Below are 20,083 nucleotides of genomic sequence, written 5' to 3'. Positions count from 1 at the left end.
ATATAATAATTTACCACTTAAGTCTTCGAGGGAGGCTTACATTCAGTATGCTGCATCTCTTTTAATTTTATGAACTAAGGCCTCTCTGCATCATTTCATGATGCATTTGTAAGATGGAAAAATATTCACGTATATAATGATCTGTTTTAGATTTTTAAGAAGATAGTATTCTTACAATGTATTTATTTAAATCAGGCACTATGTGTTTTATATTAGTGCATTCATCATCAGATTTATACTTGAAGTAACATGGATGTGGAAGTGACACATTTTCTTACATTATATTTACATGGCTTTTTTAAAAACATTTTAAACTGTTTCACTTTTTTAAAAAGCTTCTATTTTCTATGTTTAGAGACTAAAACTTCTTTAAAAGCATTAAGACTTACCTTAATCGTAACATCAAATGAAAAAGAAATGTGGCAGTGTGAAATTTAATACAAGACAAAACAAATAAAGCAATCATAATTCAGTATAGATTTTGATTTAAAATATTATCGATTTCTCTTACAAAACATTTTTTTGTTCCTGATGATTCTTACATCTGACTGCCTGCAAAATATATGCCAATTTAGGATTTCATTTTTTGCCTAATATTAAGTATAATTTTCATCATTAAAAAAATCAAAGAATAGATGGTTTTAACCATAATTTTTTTCATCCACTAATTAAAGTCATTGACACTCTGCTGGCAGTTGTGGTAACATCAGCAATGGGTATGGAGAATCTTCACCAGCAAAGTGTAACGATGAAAAAAAGATATAAAAGGCAATTAAGCATAATGATATTAGCTGATATTTTTGTATTATTAGGAATAGTGGGGCACAAGTTACCTACAAATAATAAGTTAAAAAGCACAGGCATTTTCAAATTGAGAGTATTGTGTTGAGATATTCATTATACTGTTATACATTGCATTTTTCTGTACAAGAGAATTACTTTACCAACAAAATTTTTGATTTTTAAATTTTGTTGTATTTTCTAATTAAGTGCCAAACTTAAAAAATAAAGAGTATAAAATTATTTCATTTCTTCGTTTGAATTATACAGAATTCTCAAAATGAATATTGGATTTGCTTATGTTTAAATCTGAATAATGTATTGCTTATAGATGTTTGAATCTAACATTAATTTTGCTTAACTTTTAAGCAAGAGCCAATTCTAGAAAGTACAGTGTATATTCATATTCAGCAGGTTGAATTTAGTAAGAAAAAGTTTATTTCATCTCTGACAGGGAAAAAATTAAAAATTTATAAAATAGTCTTATTTGTTTATTTTTATCAAAGAGGAAAATTTAATGTAGCATTGCACATTAATCATTTTAAAGCTGAGAACTGATCTATAACACAAGAAATATTTAATAGGATGTGAAATAACTGTCAAGTTTACATAGTGGAATTATAACTTTTTAATGAATGTCAGTAATAAACATTGAAAAATATGTTTCTTCATCTTTTTATTAAAATGAGATTACAGATTTATTTATAGATTTTGTAACTTCCGTTCTGAAACTAGCAGTTTTGATTTTAACAAACAAACAACATCATTGTTTAAAAATATTTTTGCAATTGATGTGCATGTATCATTTTATATAGAACATAAATACAGAGGCTGTTCGCACATTTTTTAGAAAATTTTGGTAAGCGGTAATAAAAAATTGTTCGCAGCGAAAGAAGTAATTGCAATTGTACTATGTTTTTAAAAGTCAAAATTATCGTCTGTGGCCTTAAAAGTTTTGTTTTTATTCAAAATGGCGAATTTAACAAAGCAGTGGTTTGAAGGCTACATTGACGCTCTTTCCGAAGAGAAATATGCATACTCCATTATCCAACAATGATGTGAGAGTCATGGTTTTGTGATATCAAAAGCGTCGATAGGTAATATCATCAACAAGAAAGGAAAAAACGTCAAATTGGAGCCTCAAGTGGGACAAAAATTCCAAACAAGTATCCAAGGAAAAAATGGACATCTTCGACTATTGCAAAGGTACGTTGTTTAATGTTAAAAGGAAATCCCTCTAGTCAAAGGACAGTTGCAAAATCGGTGTCCACTGTGAACAAAACAATAAACGTTGATTTAAATCTTAAGAAAGCGAAAAAACGCAATGTGCGTCATCTTCTTCCAAAGCTCAACGCAGGACACGCTGCAGAATTCTATATGAGAAACACTTATCCAAAGAAAAATGGAACACAATTGTCACAATAGATGAAGCATGGGTGTATTTAAATGATTTTAACAAAAAAAAAAAAAAAAAGCCATTTATTATCATAAAAGGGGAGAAAAAAATTTAAGTACATGGTTCAAAGAATTGAAAGAAAGTTTTTCTAAGGGATTCATGATTGTTGCTGGTTTTTCTTATAATGGCAAATTAAAAATAAAGAGAGTGCAAAAAAATGTCAAGATTAACTCCAAATAACATATTTTATCGCCAATGTTTCTGAATGAAATATCATCGCTTACCCACAGTGAGACCATCTGTGAGACTCCATCAGACAAAGCTAGCAGTCACACATCAAAATCGACAGTAAATTTTCTAAAAGAAATGGAACAAAAAATTGGCATCAAGGTCCTACTAATATCCCTACTAAATCTCCCAATGCGTCACCTATGGATTTTTTGTGCTTTCGGACTTTTAAAAACTGCATTACCCAAACATTGTCCCCAAACCCTAACAGGACTCTGGAAAGCTGTTCGGGAGGAATGGGATAGAATACCTCTTCTGCCACTTCCAAAGGCATTATTATCCTGGAAATTGTGGTGTCGAAAGATAGTTCAGAAAAAGGGATGTCAAATAGAACATTTAAAACACAAGAATTTTATGTAATTTAGTTTTGTGAATACAATATACATCGTCTAAAAAATGTGTGAACAGCCTCTGTATACTTCTATTATGTCTAATAAATATTCAAATACGGGAAACTGTTTTTATTTTAACAGGATCCTTTCCACAATATATTCTCAAGGGCTATGTACATGAGGCTATTCAGTGCCTCTCAAAATGTGCTGAAGTAACTGAAGAATATTCAAGCTGGGCAGAGGCAAGACGAGATGCTGTTAAAGCATTATCACAAGTTGCTGCTACGGTTGGAGTTGACCAAACTAGCGATGAGCAGAATGTTATATGTCAGAATAATTTGGATTTAATTTTCAGTACATTTTTAGCAGCTACCAATGACTACACACTAGACAGCAGAGGTGAAATAGGAGCAATTGTAAGGGAAGCAGCTATGATAGCTATACAGGTAATGAATGACCTCTTTGTATCTTTCTTCTTAAGTTTTCATAAGACTTTTATTATTTTGAAATGAATTTCAATCAGCATGGCATTTTCTTAGATATACTGAAGAATTTTTTTAAAATTATTTATTGGCTTTATTTCTGCCATTATAGTTGTTACATAAGGCGTTACGTTCGAACAATGGCTAGCTCAGAGGGGATTCATAAGTCATCTACCCGATGAATTAACAGCTATCTTGTCATAAATGGAGTACTTCATTTAAACTTAAGCAAAAAGATTTATTTACACATAAAGACAAGTTAAAAGAATAAAAAATATTTATCTAGCTACAATATCTAACAACATCATGCAAACATCATTCTTAGCTAACTAAATCGGAACTATTCGTTTTTCTCTGGCGTCCCATGACGTCAGTCTCTATCTGGCTTTTTATTCACTGGCATAGTGATGCCATTCCGAACATCCTCCCCTCTTTGAGTTGCTGGATAGCTACTCAAAACATTCAAGTCTATCAAGTTCAGTCTAAGTGGCATCTTAACAGTTCTACCAGCTCGTGTCTTTATAGTCTTAGAACTGTCACATACATCGGAAACATCAGTGGGGTCCGGAGATCGGGGTGACCCAGAAATTTCTGAATGATGAGAGGTACTCATGTCGTCTCCACGATGAGAATTGGAAGACTTTACAGCAGATTGATGTTTTTGAGGATCACTTGGATGACATGAACCTGACAAATCATCATCTTGGATTTCTAGGGGAAACAATCGTTGTATCGGACGTACTAAATTGTTAGTTTGCGTTCTTAATCTAACTGTTCTCACTTTACCGTCCTTTCCTGGAATCAGTTCCGTAACCCTGGCTAAAGGCCAATTCAATCTCTTTTTGATATCATCTCCTATCAACACAACGTCATTCACTCGAATATTTGGAAAGTGTGAATTTTGCTGTCGTTTCTGAATAAGTAGTCCTAAATATTCCTTTCGAAAACGTACTCGGAGATCTTCCATTAATTTTGCACAAAATCTGATTCTTTTCCTGAGATGATTGGTGTCTACTGTGTCTATATCAGTTACATCTAAATTGGATCTATCGGTCAAAAACCTGGCAGGTGTAAGTGGAACTAAGTCTTCTGTATCTTCTGATAAATATGTCAAGGGTCGCGAATTTACTACCCTTTCACATTCGCACATAACTGTTTCCAGTTCTTCATAGGTAAGAACAGCTCTGCCCAATGTTCTCCTAAGGAGTTCTTTGACTACTCGAACAAGTCTTTCCCACCATCCGCCCCACCAGGCAGCAGTGGGGGGGATGAATTTCCATTCGATCTTCTGTATTTCTGTTTGTCGAGTTATTTTACTCCAATCAATTTCTAACAAATTATTATAAGTTCCCCTAAAATTTGTACCGTTGTCTGTATAAACCACTCTAGGTCTTCCTCTTCTAGCAACAAAACATCTAAATGATAACAGAAAAGCATCAGAGGAAAGCGATGTTATTAACTCTAAATGAATTGCTCTATAAAGAGCACACGTGTAGAGAACCATCCATACTTTGTCCCCACGTTTTACAAATAGGGGACTTGTCAAGTCAATACCAACTACTTCGAAAGCTGCTGCATTTTCCATTCTATCAGCAGGTAAGGAAACTGGTTCAGTGATGAGAGGTTTAGTTTTGTATCTTCGACATTTAATACGGTACTTCAGAACACTACGTATCGCTCTTCTTCCTCTTGTAATCCAGTACTTTTCACGCAATATACTTAGCAATATCTGGGTTCCAGCATGGCAGTTTTCTCGGTGAAAATATTCAATCAGTCTTTGGGTAAAGATACATTTATCAGGAAGAAGAATAGGTGAAATGAAGAAAGGCTTATCTGTGCATTCAGTAATTCGAGTTTTAACTCTGATAATTCCGTTCACATCTTTGAAAACACACAAGTTCCGAATAGAGGTTTCACTAGGAAAAAATTGAGCTTGCACATTACAAATAAGCAGAATTTCAGCATTTTCAATCTCCTGCATTAGAAGTTCTTCCCCCCTTCTTTTAGTATCATGACTGACGCGATCTTACATTAGTGATAAATCTCAATATCCATGAAACCATTCTAATTATTGAATGGAAATTTGAGAATTTAATGGCATACCATTAGACTCTCTCTTCCGACAAATTAATATTACATAACCTAACCTTTCTCCTTTCAAGTGTTATTTTGGGTGTTTCCGTTATCAATATTTTGGTGTCAGGCCAGTTGTCTCTTGCTTGCAACAACCATGCCGGGCCTTTCCACCAGCAGGATTCTAACAATTTCTTAGGGGAACACCCTCGCGAAATCAGATCAGCGGGATTCATTTTCCCTGGCACATGTCGCCATTCATTATTAGGAAACAAATTATTTATTTCTTTTACTCTGTTCGAGACAAAAACTGTCCAATCACCACGTTCTTTTAACCAGTATAAAGCTACCCTAGAGTTGCTCCAAAATATTGTTTTAATCTCATGGGCATTTAAAGCCTGCTTCACTGAATATGCCAACCTGGCACCACTGCAACAAGCCATTAACTCTAACCTAAGGATCGTTACTTTCTTCAAAGGTGCAACTCTGGTTTTTGCTCTAACAAAGTAAATTTTTACCCCTTGAGAGGTTCTCGTTCTAAAAAAAATACAGGTGGCATATGCCTCTTTGCACGCGTCTATGAAAACATGCATCTCAGTGGAATCATTTATTTCAACATAACGTGAGATTTCGATATCTCTTAATGCATCTATTTCTCTAAACCATCTTTTAAAAGACATTTGAATACTATCTGGTAAGGGAGTATCCCACTTTAGATTTAAATTCCAGTTTCCTGCAGTAAAAGCTTAGGTGGTAAGATTGCAGGACGCAACAGACCTATTGGATCAAATATTTTGTGAACTGTAGCTAAAATGATTCTCTTAGTAAAATTCTGATCTTCACTTACAAGATTAAAGTTTAAATTACACTTAAGAGTGTCCTTATCAAGATCCCACAAAATTCCCAATACTTCCGTGACACCAGTACTATTAGAAACATACTTACATTTTACATTACTCTCCCAGTTTCTTAATTTAAAGCAACCCCGTGACAAAATATCTTTTGCATTTACAATAAAATTTTCCTCCTCCTCAATATTTGCAACGCCAGAAACACAGTTGTCTACGTAAAAGGAATGTTTCAGTTTTTGTGCTATAGCATCAAATTCAGATGGTACATTATCTAATAAATGTGTAATTGAGGCTGCTAATAAAAATGGACTTGACTTTAACTCAAATACTACTCTGCGATGTCGGTAAACAATCTGTTCACTCTTGGACGGATTAAAAAAAACGCAAGAAATCTCTATGTTGAGGGTCTATACTTAGCATCTGAAATGCTTTCTCTATATCTGAAGATAATCCTATTGGATGAATTCGAAACCTATCAAGTATGTCTGAATTATTTCTAGTAAGTTCGGACCCTTATACAAAAGGTCATTCAAAGAGTATTTACCACTTTCTCGGGCTGACGCGTCAAAGACAGGTCTGATTTTTGTAGTGGTACTGTCTTTAATTACTGGCCGATGAGGTAAAAAATGTCCCGTCTCAATATTATCAGTTACCTTTTCAATTATATTCAATTTTTCCCATTCCCGGAAAATCGTAGTATATTCTTCTAAAAATGCTTTATCTTGTGCTCACTGGCACATCCTTTTATGCCGCTTCCAAGTTAAATCTTTATTTGTTGGCAAATCGGCCGCATCAAATTTAAAAGGTAAACAAAGTTCATATCTTTTGCATCTTCTTTCGTCCGAAAGAATTTTCACATTATTTTTAAACTCTTCCAAAACTCTAGAATGTTCTAAATTCTTTCTATTATTCTCAATGGGATCTGAAATACCTATGGATTCTAAAGACCATAAATCTTTTATCGAATAATTACTAACATACAACGAAATTGCATTCAAAACAGTACCATCATTGCTATCTCCTAATGACTCATGCTTCCCAGTTAACACGTGTCCCAAACAAGTGTCAATCAAAAATAACCCTGACTCCAACCAAACAGATTTATTAGTAAATAAACCGCCCCTCCCAAAAGCAGACCGATCTCACGATCAGAAGAACCCAAATCAGACAAACTGACGCCTCTATCTTTCAGTTCATTAAGAACTTCACTAGCATTCACTTTTGGCACTGTGCCACAAATTTTGCTCTCGGAAAGTGCTTCGATTTGAAAGGAGAAAGTTTCATCTAATGCCGAAATCAACAAATTATAAACATCGTGAATCTGCGTTCGCGTTTCTCTTCCACCGAATAACGAATGCTTCAATTTAATTTGCCTTAATGGTTTTAAATTTAAATTCTCTACTAATTTTTTACTGACATACGAATGCTGAGAACCTGTATCCAGTAATGTGCATACTTTATGCTCAACATTCTTAAATTTAGTTTTAACTATTAGCAGACTTGCCAACTTTCCCGATTTAGGCGGGAGACTCCCGATTTTCGACCGCTCTCCCGCCAACCCGATTTACAGTATATTTCTTCCGACTTTTTCTTATTCTTAAAATTTCTCACGATTTTTATGGATCTTGGCTTAATACTTTGTTATATGAACAAAAAAAGTGATTTTGGACGTCCGAAGCAAATGAATTTTCTCTAGATTATATCTAAAACAAAACCTTGCGAATTAGATAACTTCTGCTTGAGTGAGAGCATATACGTATCCAGAAACGTCCTTCTCCAGTTCTCCAATGGGCATCGTGCTCCACTGCGTGTCATCTGGCATATATTAGCCAATGAGGACAAAACAAGCTGTTATTTGGATGTTCTTTATTTATTTCTGTCATTTTGTCCTGAGTTGTGTGAGTACACGTGCCTTCGGGAAATAGTTTTAGAAATTATCATCTTTTGTTATGTCTGCGAGAAAGGTGAAATACTCGTTTACGTTTCAAAAATCGTACACAGTTGACTTTCCTTCCATTATTTCCTCAAGGAAATGTAATAAATTTGCGGTGTGTACCGCCTGTCGTTGCGATTTTTCGATTTCGCATGGTGGAAGGGCGGATGGTCTCAAACATGTGCGTACACAAAAACACAAGGGCAACATGAGCTGTTTTTGGGAGGAAAAAAAAAAAAAAAAATTTTTTTTCTTCGGAAACAAAGAACCAGAAAGTTATTAATGCAGAATGTCTGTTCTCTGCCTTTTTACTGGAGCACAACTTGCCACTGAATGCATCGGATCACGCTGCAGCTTTATTTAGAAAAATGTTTCCTGATAGTGAAATCGCTAAGAAATACTTAAGTGCAAGAACCAAAAGAGGTGCAGTTGTTAAAGAAATGGATTTGAAAAATAAATCTTCAGTTATTGATCGCATTAAAACAGCTCCGTTCTGCCTCTCTACGGACGGAAGCAATAATACCGATTCAAAACTGTATCCAATTGTTGTTTCTTTTTTTTAATCCAGAGTCTTCAGAAATTGAGTGCAGTTTACTTTCTGTCCCCACTTTGGAAGGACATTTGACTGGCTTTAATATAGCACAGCTAATTATTAAAACTTTAAAAGAAAATGCAGTCCCTCTGGATAATTGCTTAGCACTAGGTGCCGATAATGCACCAGTATTCGTAGGCTTGAAGACTGGCGTTGCAGTCATCTTCAGAAAGAAAAATTCAGATTTGCAGATTATGAGGTGCACCTGCCACCTCTTAAATTTAGCAGCTGAAAAAGGAGTAGCTTCTTTACCAATAAATGTGGATGAACACATTGTTGATATTTATTATAATCTTGAAAGGATTCTAAAAAGGAGGAAAAATTGAAACAGGTCCAACAGCTGCATAATAGCAGTTTACAATTAGAAAACTTGGATGAAGTTATAAAATCAGCTAGGATTGTCACCCAGTGGAGTTTAATTGGAAAACTGAAAGATGCTGAAGGAATTTTAAAATATAGAGAACTGTCTAGAATTATGTTGGCCATCTTGACAGTTCCCTATAGCAATGCAGAGTGTGAGAGGATTTTCAGTGTTGTTGCGAAAACAAGGACTAAATTTAGATCTAATATTAGTGATGACACATTAGAAAACTTTTATTAGTGAAAGCAGGCCTACGTGGCAATTGCTATGAACAAAATTATGAAGTTTCTTTCTTAAAGAAAGCAAAATCTGCCACTGTTTATACCATTTGTACAAAAACTGATTAAAGGTTGTTTTTTTTTTTTTTTTTTTTTTTTTTTCCCCTTAAACGATGCAAGTAATAAAAATGTTTTTTATGTGTTAGGTATTTTTGTGTTGCTTGCATTTAAGAATTAGTTACTATTTAAAGTTAATTCATTATTAAAAACTATATTTTCCTCATTAAAAAAGTCTTTTTAACATTGTGAAAAATCTCCCGATTTCTTAAATAAATCTCCTGATTTTTGAGTGTCATAGGTTGGCAAGTATGTATTAGAGTCATTAAATAAACATTTTCTATTTTACAGTTATTAGTTAATGTACTGGTTTCAGTTACGTCCCTTTTAGATCTTTCATTTGCGCCTTTTTCTTGGCGATTGGGACACATTAAAGAATGGTGATTTTTATTACAGTACATGCAAGAATTTTTTACTCGACATGTTTCCAAATCTGAAACATCCAAAACAGGCCCCTTTTTTAATTAATATATTTTTCTTAGCTTCTAATGTCATATTTCTAGCAGAAAAACATTCTTTAGTTGGGTGCCGTTTTTCACAAAAGAGACAGTTAAAATTGCGCTTACCTGGGCTCTCAGAATTTGATGTACTTACTAACGCAGCTGCGGTGGCAGAATCTAAATTTTTATTTAGTGTATCCTTTTTCTTAGAAATATGATTAGAACCAAACCCAGTGCGGGCTAACATGACCATCTCTTCTCCTTTCACTTCTTGTTTCAGAAAATTCATCAAATTTTCAAGGCATCGGTCATCAGGCTGAGGTGTTTCTTTTAAATTTCTGTTTCTCTCCCAAGCAATTAATACTTCTTTGGGCAGGCAGGATTCAACTAAAGGTGTTAAGAAATCACCATACTTCTCTTGCATTCTTCCAAGACTTTCAAAACTCTAATCTTGGTTTCTAAATCATTGTAGAGAGTGGGAAGATCTGTCTTCACACGTCCACTGCTTGCATTACGCATAACCATGCTTAGAAGATCTCTGACGTATATCTGTACAAGTAAGTCTTCTCTTCCAAACCTCTCTCGAAGCTGGGCGATTGCTTTCGGATAATTTGACGCCGTTGCTGGAAAGCTCTCCACTACCCGTGCGGCTTTGGACCGAGGAACAACTGCTTGCAGGAGGTACTGGAATTTATCTTCATCTGGAATCGTCGGATCTTCATGGATCTTGGAAAACTGGCTCCAAAACATCAAAAATTCTTTTGCTTCACCGTTGAATTTCTTTAGTTCTATTTTCGGCAGTTTAAATTTGCACTTCTGGTAATTCAGTAGGTAAAGGATTCTTCAACAGCTTTTCGATTTGAGAACACAGTTCAAAATATTTATCTCTATAAGGCTCAGACGAAATAAAATCTTCTTCATATGGCTTTTCAGCTTCTTTAGATTGTAGAATTAGCGACGTTACTTCCTTTTGGCAAATTTCAAGTCGATTAAACTTGTCTCTAAGCTGTTGTTCCAGAATAGAAAGTAGCTTCAAATCAGGAATATCTGATTTCAGTTCTGCATCAGTTTTGTTTGCACATGTGGTAAAGGAAGTTCTTAGACATTTTCTTTCGGTTTTAAGCTGTGTAAGCTCCATTTTCAATTTATTTTAGCTGTTATCGCGCCTCACGTCTTGGCACCACAATGATATGTTACATAAGGCGTTACGTTCGAACAATGGCTAGCTCAGAAGGGATTCGTAAGTCATCTACCTGATGAATTAATAGCTATCTTGTCATAAATGGAGTACTTCATTTAAACTTAAGCAAAAAGATTTATTTACACATAAAGACAAGTTAAAAGAATAAAAAATATTTATCTAGCTACAATATCTAACAACATCATGCAAACATCGTTCTCAGCTAACTAAACCGGAACTATTCGTTTTTCTCTGGCGTCCCATGACGTCAGTCTCTATCTGGCTTTTTGTTCGCTGGCATAGTGATGCCATTCCCAACAATAGTTCTGGCAGTTATCGAGTAACATATTTTTAAACAAAGGTAAAAGGACAAAAGCTGCTGCCTTAAAACACTTACACTACTTGCACTTGTATTTAAAAATATTTGAACAAATATATTAACTCAGTAGTTTTAAAAATACTATAACATTTAAATGGAAGCTGAAATAGAGATATTTCTTTCTTAGTCTTTAAATATGTTAAAATTATTTAATGTATTTTTTTTTTTTTTTTCATTTTATGCGTAAGTCCTGATTTATACCATGCGTTCATCAACCAATTTATCACGTTCCTCTCAACACTATAGTTAAAATTTCTTATTTTTATGTAGCTTGGCATAATATTTCATGATATGAACCCAAAAACATTATTTCTGGCATTGGAAATTGCTCATTGTATCCATCTAAAATTTACCATCAAGTAAAGTAAGAAGATAAGGCTATTTCATTGTAAGGTACTATGACATGCTATGACTATGCATATCTGAAAATCACATGCTTCTGCCCAACCATCATCAAGTGGCACTGTTGGTTGTTCTGTGTATACACTGATGAGCCAAAACATTATGACTATTGCCACATTTTTCAATGAACTTGTCTGGATGACGTGAAGGTCACGTGATTAAGTAGCAATGGTACTTAGGTGCTGTTGGAGAAGGTAAGGAATCATTCTTTCATTTACTTTTGCAAGTGATGAGTAGATCAGCAGCCTTTCCTTAATGGTCTGGAGACTCGGAACAAGTATCTCTGAAACTGCACAAGTGGTAGGTTGTTCACAATCTGCTGTTAGTATTATGCAAAGTGGATAAATGACGGTGATTAGGTGCTAAGGTGTTGTATGTCAATGCACCATGAAAGAAAAAGGACATCAAAAACTGTCCCACTTTGGACATCAAAATTGGTACCAGACAGTGGCTCAGCTGACAGCTCGTTACAATGCATGTCTAAGTGCATGTGTTTTGGAACACACAGTTCAGCAGACATTATTGGATATGGACTGACATCCCCCTGGTGTTGACCAAGCATCATTTTTAATTACGCCTACAATGGGCCCTGGAACATCGAGGCTGGACCATGGATAAGTGGAAGATAATTGCCTGGTTGGATGAACCATGATTTCTTATTCATCATGTTAACGGTCATGTCCATTTTCTTTTGTGTGCTATTAATATTAAGTTGGAGAAAATTCACTGTCCGCGCAGAAAATTTTTCAACATGGTCCCGGACTACAGAACACAATGCATCGGCTGTCCCGTACGCAGTAGCATTAAGACTAGACTCCAATATTGCACTTTCCATGGAAAAGGAAGTTTACCAGAGCCTTCGAAGAGGTTGGACTTCATTCATGCTAATGGTGAATCTGAATCCCATAAAATACCTGCGATCAATTATTGCTCAAATTATACCTGCGAGCTCGTGGCCATCAAAAAGGCCTGTGATAAATGTTGGAATATCTCGACTTTGTGTGACTGCTGCTTAGACATTTCATACAACGCGTCTTCAGTCATCTATGTTGGAATATCTCGACTTTGTGTGACTGCTGCTTAGACATTTCATACAACGCGTCTTCAGTCATCTACTAAGAATTTGTGGCATCCATGTCAAAGTTAGTTGCAGCTGTTTTGCAGGCAAAAGGTCAAGCAATGCTTTATTGATTAGGTGATCATAATGTTTTGGCTCTTCAGCGTATATTAATCAATGAGCACTAAGTTTATATTTATGTTCTTGCATTGCTAAATGGTGTTATTTTCATGTTCTTTAAGAAATAGTTGAATAGTTTGCGAGATTTTATTTTAATTATATGTGTAAAAAAGTAAAAAGCTTATGTACATTTGAAAAAGATCTGTGGGATACCCTTAGGCCTGTTTTTGGGGGGATTGACATTAACAGTGGGACAAAATTAAACAGAATCATACTGACACCTGTATGATGCCCAAAGCTAGTGCCACAATAAATTTCAAGCCTGTTTTAATGTCCCTGTCAACCAAACAAGTGAGAAAAGTCACAGAACTTACAGGAATAAAAAATATCTTGTAAATAAAATATGCATAAAATTACGTATCCTTAAATCTGTGATTCACTTTTAAATTGAACACCCTGTAAAGGAAATCATTTCTTATTATTCTATGTGTACTTTTTACTTAGTCTCTACCTAACTTCTTCTTTTTCTTTTCTTTTTTTCCCCCTAACTATATGGGAAATCAACAATCATTATTATTTCAGTTGTGATGTCTCTTTATCAAAGTCTGTTTATTTTTCTTTCTTATTCAATCTAAAAAGAAGAAAGTGATTAAGTCAAATAGAGAAATGCATTTTGGTAATGTTTTTTCATTGTATCTTAATAAGATGTATAGTTGTGATTATAAGGGGGGACAACAAAGGTATCATAGCAGTTTATTCTGTCCGGATTATAAGTCTTACTAGTACTTAATTCATAGTACACTTCACTTACTTAATTTACTTTCTTTACTTACTTAATTCATTGTATAAATTTAATTTAGGGTCTTTTTATTTGCAGGATGTTATTTTTCTTGTTTTGAAAGCAAATCCAGAAATATTGTCAGAGGAACTAGTTTTGAAAATATTCTGTGTTATCTTGCAACAGTGTACCGAAAAGATTGATAGAACTCGTGCAGTAGCTGGTAGTGTTTTTGAAATGCTTTTACACAGGTAATTTTTATTATTCTTTAAGCCTAAAAAATATCTAATATTATTGCAATGCACCTTTTTCTATCAGATTTTCTCCCAACTACCTGAGATTCTTGCATACCACTTTCAGACTCCTCCTGGTAAGGAGTCACATAGTGATCAATAATATAGTACTTTGGTGATACACATTTTACGAATGATGCAAACACGAATAAAAAGTTTTTATATGGCTGTGGCAACAGCCTAAAGACTAAAATGTAGCAAATATTGGGATAAAAGTTTCTGTATATGTAACAAGGTGGGTTTAGGGTTGCCTTAAAACGACAAGGAAAGGCATGGTAGCCATATTTGGCAAGAAATCACCCATTTGGCGACAAAATGGGCAATATTCCATAGACAGATGGAGATCCTTCTAGAACGAGTTTGTTTTAGTTTGGATCAGAATGTTCTCGAAGGCAGCCCAAAAGCTATATAAAGCCTGCCTTTATTCTAGTGTAGTCAGTTGATTGCAAGTCTATCAAGTGTCTCATAGTCTAGCGAGTTGATCGTCAATCTAGTGTCGAGTTGGTGTATTGAGAGTTTGCATCATTGAGGCTATCCAGTGCATCACAAGTTGTAACATGGAAAGTCTTGAGAGTACGTTGAGTTCAGAGAACAATTGAACCGAGTCGGGAGCTGTATTCTAGTGCTTTGACATGAAGCTGTCTTCACTGTTATAGCCGGAACGCTTGTGTTGCTGATTGTTTCAGCATGTTTGTCATCGTTTTTCCATGACTGTAAACTTGTTTTTGAAGCTGTCCTGAATAAAACTGGCTTATAAATTGTGTTTTGATACTTTATCAAGTTTTGTCATCAATCACTTTAAATCTACAAACCCATAAGAATGCAACAACATCTATAAGTGTACCTTGACTGCCTGATTTAAAAAGCTGTCAAATCAAAAATATTATTTTCAATCATTATAGTCAAATTTTATTGTAAAACATTAAAATATCAAGCAACAAAAATGTCTGAAAGCTTTCAGATTTTATATTATTTCTAAAGGGGAGTTGTCCCCCCCCCCCATTTACACACACACAAGCATGCTTCAAGAGCATTTGAGCTAATGCCACTTCGGGCTTAAAATATTTAAAAACAGCATATATGTAGAATTTCTTATGGACTCACTTTGAAAACATTGTTTTTTTTTTTAATCAAAACTTTCTTAAAGTGTAACAAATAAAAATAAAAAAAAAACCAGATAATGAAACAAAATCAAAATTCAGGCTTCCAGGTGTTCATTTTTGGGCGGAGGACTATGTTACTCAAAATTTGATGGCTGTAGGTACCGTTGTTTTTGACAGTGTTAGAAACATACATACATTAATGCAGATTCTTCATTATTTAAATTTTTTAAAATATAATACAAAATAATAATATTTTGTGGCAACAGTTTGAAACATGATTCAATGCTTTTAGTGATGATTCGATGCAAAATGCCATTTTGAGACTAATAGCCTTTCTGGTTTAATGCTCATTTGCATTAAAAATTAACAAAAACTTCTTATCAGAATGGAAAAGTAACATTTTGGAGGCATTAATGAGTTTTAATGAAAAATGCTAAATAAAGGTTGGCAGATTAAAAATACTAAATAAAGGTTGGCAGATTAGTGAGATATATCTTTTTTTTTAATTTATCAATTTTAATCGTCGGGACTTCAGCGATTCCGGATTATCGGTGTTTCCAGATTATAGATCATCAGTTTAAATCTGGTAAGATGGCATGCAGAAATTATAAAATTAAAAATATGAAACCGCAATTATTGAAATAAAGAGCAATTTCGAAAGGGTATCAAAGGTTAAAAAAAAAAAAGCTTAATATTTATTTGTTTACTTTATAAAACATTTCTTTCAATGCGCACATGCGTAAAGCATACATTACGCATAGTCAAAATTAGAAAATTGCAACCAGAAAAGTATTTGATGTGTATTCGTGATATTTATAATGACGAGGAATTTGATTTAAATCATATCAAAAACGAATACATCGAGATGAAATACTACATTTAGTAAGGAATTATAAGCCAAATAAAATAAAAACATCTGCCCAGAAGATAAGGATAGTGCTGACAGATCAACTTCTAGTTCATTGTGCACCGCGACGTCCCCCTCCCGCAGAGCAGCGTGAAATTAATAAACAGATTTTGGAATGTTTAGAGAAACAAAGGGTATGCCTTTATCCATTTTTTGCAGCAATTCGACTTTTTGTTTGATGGGCATCGAAACATGCTTTCACTTTGTAGATCCTTTGGCAGCTCCAGAATCGGAAATTCTTTTTGACATAATCGAAAGCTTATATAAAATTGCTCTAACAGTCTGCAAAAAATAATAAGCCGGATCCAGTTAGAAGATTAAGGAACAACGCAATCTGCAACATTAACTGAAATAGATAATTAGATAATTTTAGCTTAGCTTATACCGTCCGTTATACATTAAACGCGCATGCATAAATGCATATGTGCATGCGTAAAGGTATTATGAGCATGGGTAAACGCATTATCTGTTTACGTATGCGCAGAAAGTTTGTAGCTTTGAGGTCTGGATTATGGACGTCTGGATTAAAGACTTTTGACTGTACAAATTTCCAATTTAATTAATTGTTTTTAATTCGAAAATTAAAATACTCTGTTCCCTTAGGTCAAATTTATGTATGTCATGTTCTGCACTTTTTAGATTACTGTACATAATTTGCTTTTGGTTTGTAATGTCAATCTAATAAAAATAAGCTTTGTATTTTGAAATGTGTTTTAAGTAGGACAAAATTTTCTATATTGTAGAAATGCATCTGAGCATGCCTAATGTGTGAGGACTTGTACTAAAATGATATAAATTACAATGAATTCATTCTGTTATATATGTATGTATACAGTGCACATGCAGTATATACATGCATACAAACACACACACATATATATATTAATAAATAAATAATATTGCAGAAAATAAAATTAGAAATAAGCTTTTGGTAATTTCATAAAATAATTAAAATAATATAGACTGACAATAAACAATGAAAAGTTCAAAACTGACAAAATTTAATATAGTGCAATAATAAAAAATATAATAAATTGTAAATATAATTAATATTGTAATACAATAGTAAAAAAATTTTAAAAACTTAAAACTGAAAGATACACAAAATCAATAGAAAGGATAAAATAAGAAAGAAATTATTGTTATAATAAAAAATATATAAGAAGTGTTTTTAAAAAGTAAGCTTTTATTTAAAACTCATGAAATCATTAATAAATTAAAATGAGAAAAATAATTTATCATATAGTTTAAAGGTAACACTAAATTAAATAATTCCCTTTAGTGATTTCATATGCAGTTTTATATTACAAATCATAAAATCTTGGAGCACTTTGGTGAGTTTATAAAGATAATGGCTTATACTTTTAAAAATGCAATTAAACTATTCAGTTTTGTAATTTAGGCAGTCATTGCTTTTAAAATTCATGTTATAAAACTATAGGTGAATTCTCTAAAGAGACTTTTATCTATTATTCCGTTAAATTATATGATCAGTTATTTTTCTTTTTTTAGTGCATTAATTATTGTAATTTTAAATAAAAGCTTATTTTTTAAAAACCCTTTTTTAATGTGTTTTTATTTTTATCTTTTTAATCTTAATGCCATGTTATCAGTCAAATATTCAATTGAAAAATCATTTTTCAGCATTAGCTACTCGCTTATTTACTTCTAACAATTCTGTTATTCAAATGTCTAAATATAACATCAGTTTTAAGAAAATCACAGAAATTATATTAAAAACTTTATTTAAAAGATTTTTCCACTCTGTCCGATGGGATAAATAATAAAATACTAAGAGTTATAGTTTGTTTATTGTTCTGAGGTCGCTGGTTAGACTGTATACTAAAGACAACTTTACAACAACAACAACCAATTTTATTTTGTTGGACTTAATATAGATAAAAATCTAAATCAAAATAATGAAATAATGAGACGTTAGAAGTCTGATTTTTTAACTAACTGAAGTTGCACAGAAATAATGCGCTGTACATAACTTTTATTGCCGCTTAGGAGGCAACATACCGCCCCACGTTACAATATCTATGATATGCAAACTAAATCTAAGCATACAATTCAATATCAAATGCTAACAATTCAGCTATTCATTTTTTTAAGCTTTAACGAAAGACTTAAAGTTAGTAAATCATTTACAGGCTGAAATAAACAATTCAAAAAATTTGATAAAGGTTGAACATTTGCAAATTTTTTCAATAATTATGGTTAGTATATCAATATTTGAAAGAATAAAAATTAAATTTTTTTCATCAAAATTACTAATATATAAGTATAATAAAGAACAATGTATATTTTTTATTAACAATAAAACTAAATCTTAGTAGTTATTCTCAATAGGCAATGAACAAATTTTTGATATTGGCTTTTTAATTGTACCAAATTTTTTGTTATTGACTGCTACTCATATCTTACCATCTTTACCAGGAATTTTCTGATCAATTCTTGCTAGTAACCATTTACATTTACGTAACTGATCATCTTAAATAATAACCATTGTATTTTTCTTTATATTGTCCTTTGAAAAATAATATTTCTTTCGTTGTTGCAAGTGATTAAGATAGTCAGTTATTTATCGTTTCCATATAATCTGTATTATTTTAGTTAATTTTTGCCATCTTGACAATCTGCTTTCTGACAGATCTAAAATTTGAGGTTCTACAATTGAGTTTATGGATCTACTTATTAAAAGTGACCTGGTGTTAAGGGTTCATAATCTAATGGTTCAGACGATAAAGGAGAAAGAGGTGCTGAATTTAGTATTCCTTCAATTTGCCAATTACGGTTAAAAAATTCTTCATAGGTTAGTTTAGCTTCGGAAATAGTTCTTTTAAGATGAAATTAAAAAGATTTGATTCTGGCCTCCCTAATTCCACCGAAATTGGGAGCACGAGGAGTGAATTTTCAAGAGATATTTTCAGATGCCAAATACTTACTCGAAACTTCATCAGGGACACTAACTAAAGAAGCTAGTTTCTTTAACTCCTTATGAGCTCCTACAAAATCAATTGCATTGTTGCTAAATAGACATGAGCTTTTACCTCTATGCAAGAAAAACCACTTTAAACATGCAATAAAAGCTTGATATGTCAAATACTATTTTTAAATGACTCTATTTTTTTGTAACTAAGCAAAGAAAGATTGCTATATAAACTTTATGCAAACTACGTTTTCTTTGATTTCTATATTTGATTAGAAAAGGGCCTGCAAAATCTATCCCTGTGTTATGAAACAGGGATCGTAGCAGTCCTTATAAGTCCTTATATTTGAAAATAAAATATAATAGCCCTTATAGGTGCTTATCTTTTCTCTAAAGCATTGATTTTTTTAAATGCCTTTTTTTTTTTTTACGAACGCACATTTTTTTCCCCATACCAAAGCCAAAACTAAATAAACAACTTTTTTTCCTTATATGGAACGTAAGATGTTGAATCATACTCCCAAAAATAGCTTTTTGCCCTTTTCTCTGCATTAGCATAACCTATAATATATTTGCAGTAGCTGCTGAAGTATTGTGTGTTTTAACGCAGATTAGTTTTCTAAAGAATAATATTCGGAATGGCATAAATAAAGTAATCAAATAGTCAAAATAATTCCCCCCCCCCTTTTTTTTTCTGTCCAATGCTTTGTATACAGTATGGAAGTTGGGGGTTCTCCCCTTTCTCCGCAAAATCTGGAATAGTGAAACAGTTACAGTTCGCAGCAAAACAAGTAACAGAGTTTCCCACCTCCCCCGTCACATTCCAACCTGGATTGAATACGATTAAAAGTTCTGTGGTCTGCCAACCCAAGCGGAGAATGAGTCTATTCCGGAAATTTAACACAGTTTGTTCAAAATTAGAATGAAAAACATCCCAGATTGGTAAATCTCACGCGGAGTGCAACATGACCTGCTCAATGATAAATATGTCACATGGGCCACATTACGGTGAAAACCAGATGAAGCAAAGGGGCATTTTCCTTTATTTAGTTAGTTATTCTCTGAATAA

General features: G+C 33.2%; 1 protein-coding gene across 1 annotated transcript in view; it reads left to right on the top strand.

Annotated features, from left to right (window-relative positions):
* Tbcd (tubulin folding cofactor D) overlaps nt 1-20,083 on the top strand; it is a 119,457-nt gene that overhangs the window by 69,293 nt on the left and 30,081 nt on the right. The window contains exons 12-13 of the mRNA XM_085818493.1: nt 2,938-3,242; nt 13,879-14,030. Coding sequence (XP_085674619.1) covers nt 2,938-3,242; nt 13,879-14,030 — 457 coding nt within the window. The remainder of the gene's footprint in view (nt 1-2,937; nt 3,243-13,878; nt 14,031-20,083) is intronic.

This window comes from Stegodyphus dumicola, chromosome 6 (genome assembly GCF_044657685.1).
Source record: "Stegodyphus dumicola isolate Sdum_Otavi_A_Nest chromosome 6, ASM4465768v1".
Classification (NCBI taxonomy): domain Eukaryota; kingdom Metazoa; phylum Arthropoda; class Arachnida; order Araneae; family Eresidae; genus Stegodyphus; species Stegodyphus dumicola.
The sequence above is the reverse complement of the archived record's forward strand: the minus strand, read 5'-3'. Positions and strand labels throughout refer to the sequence as shown.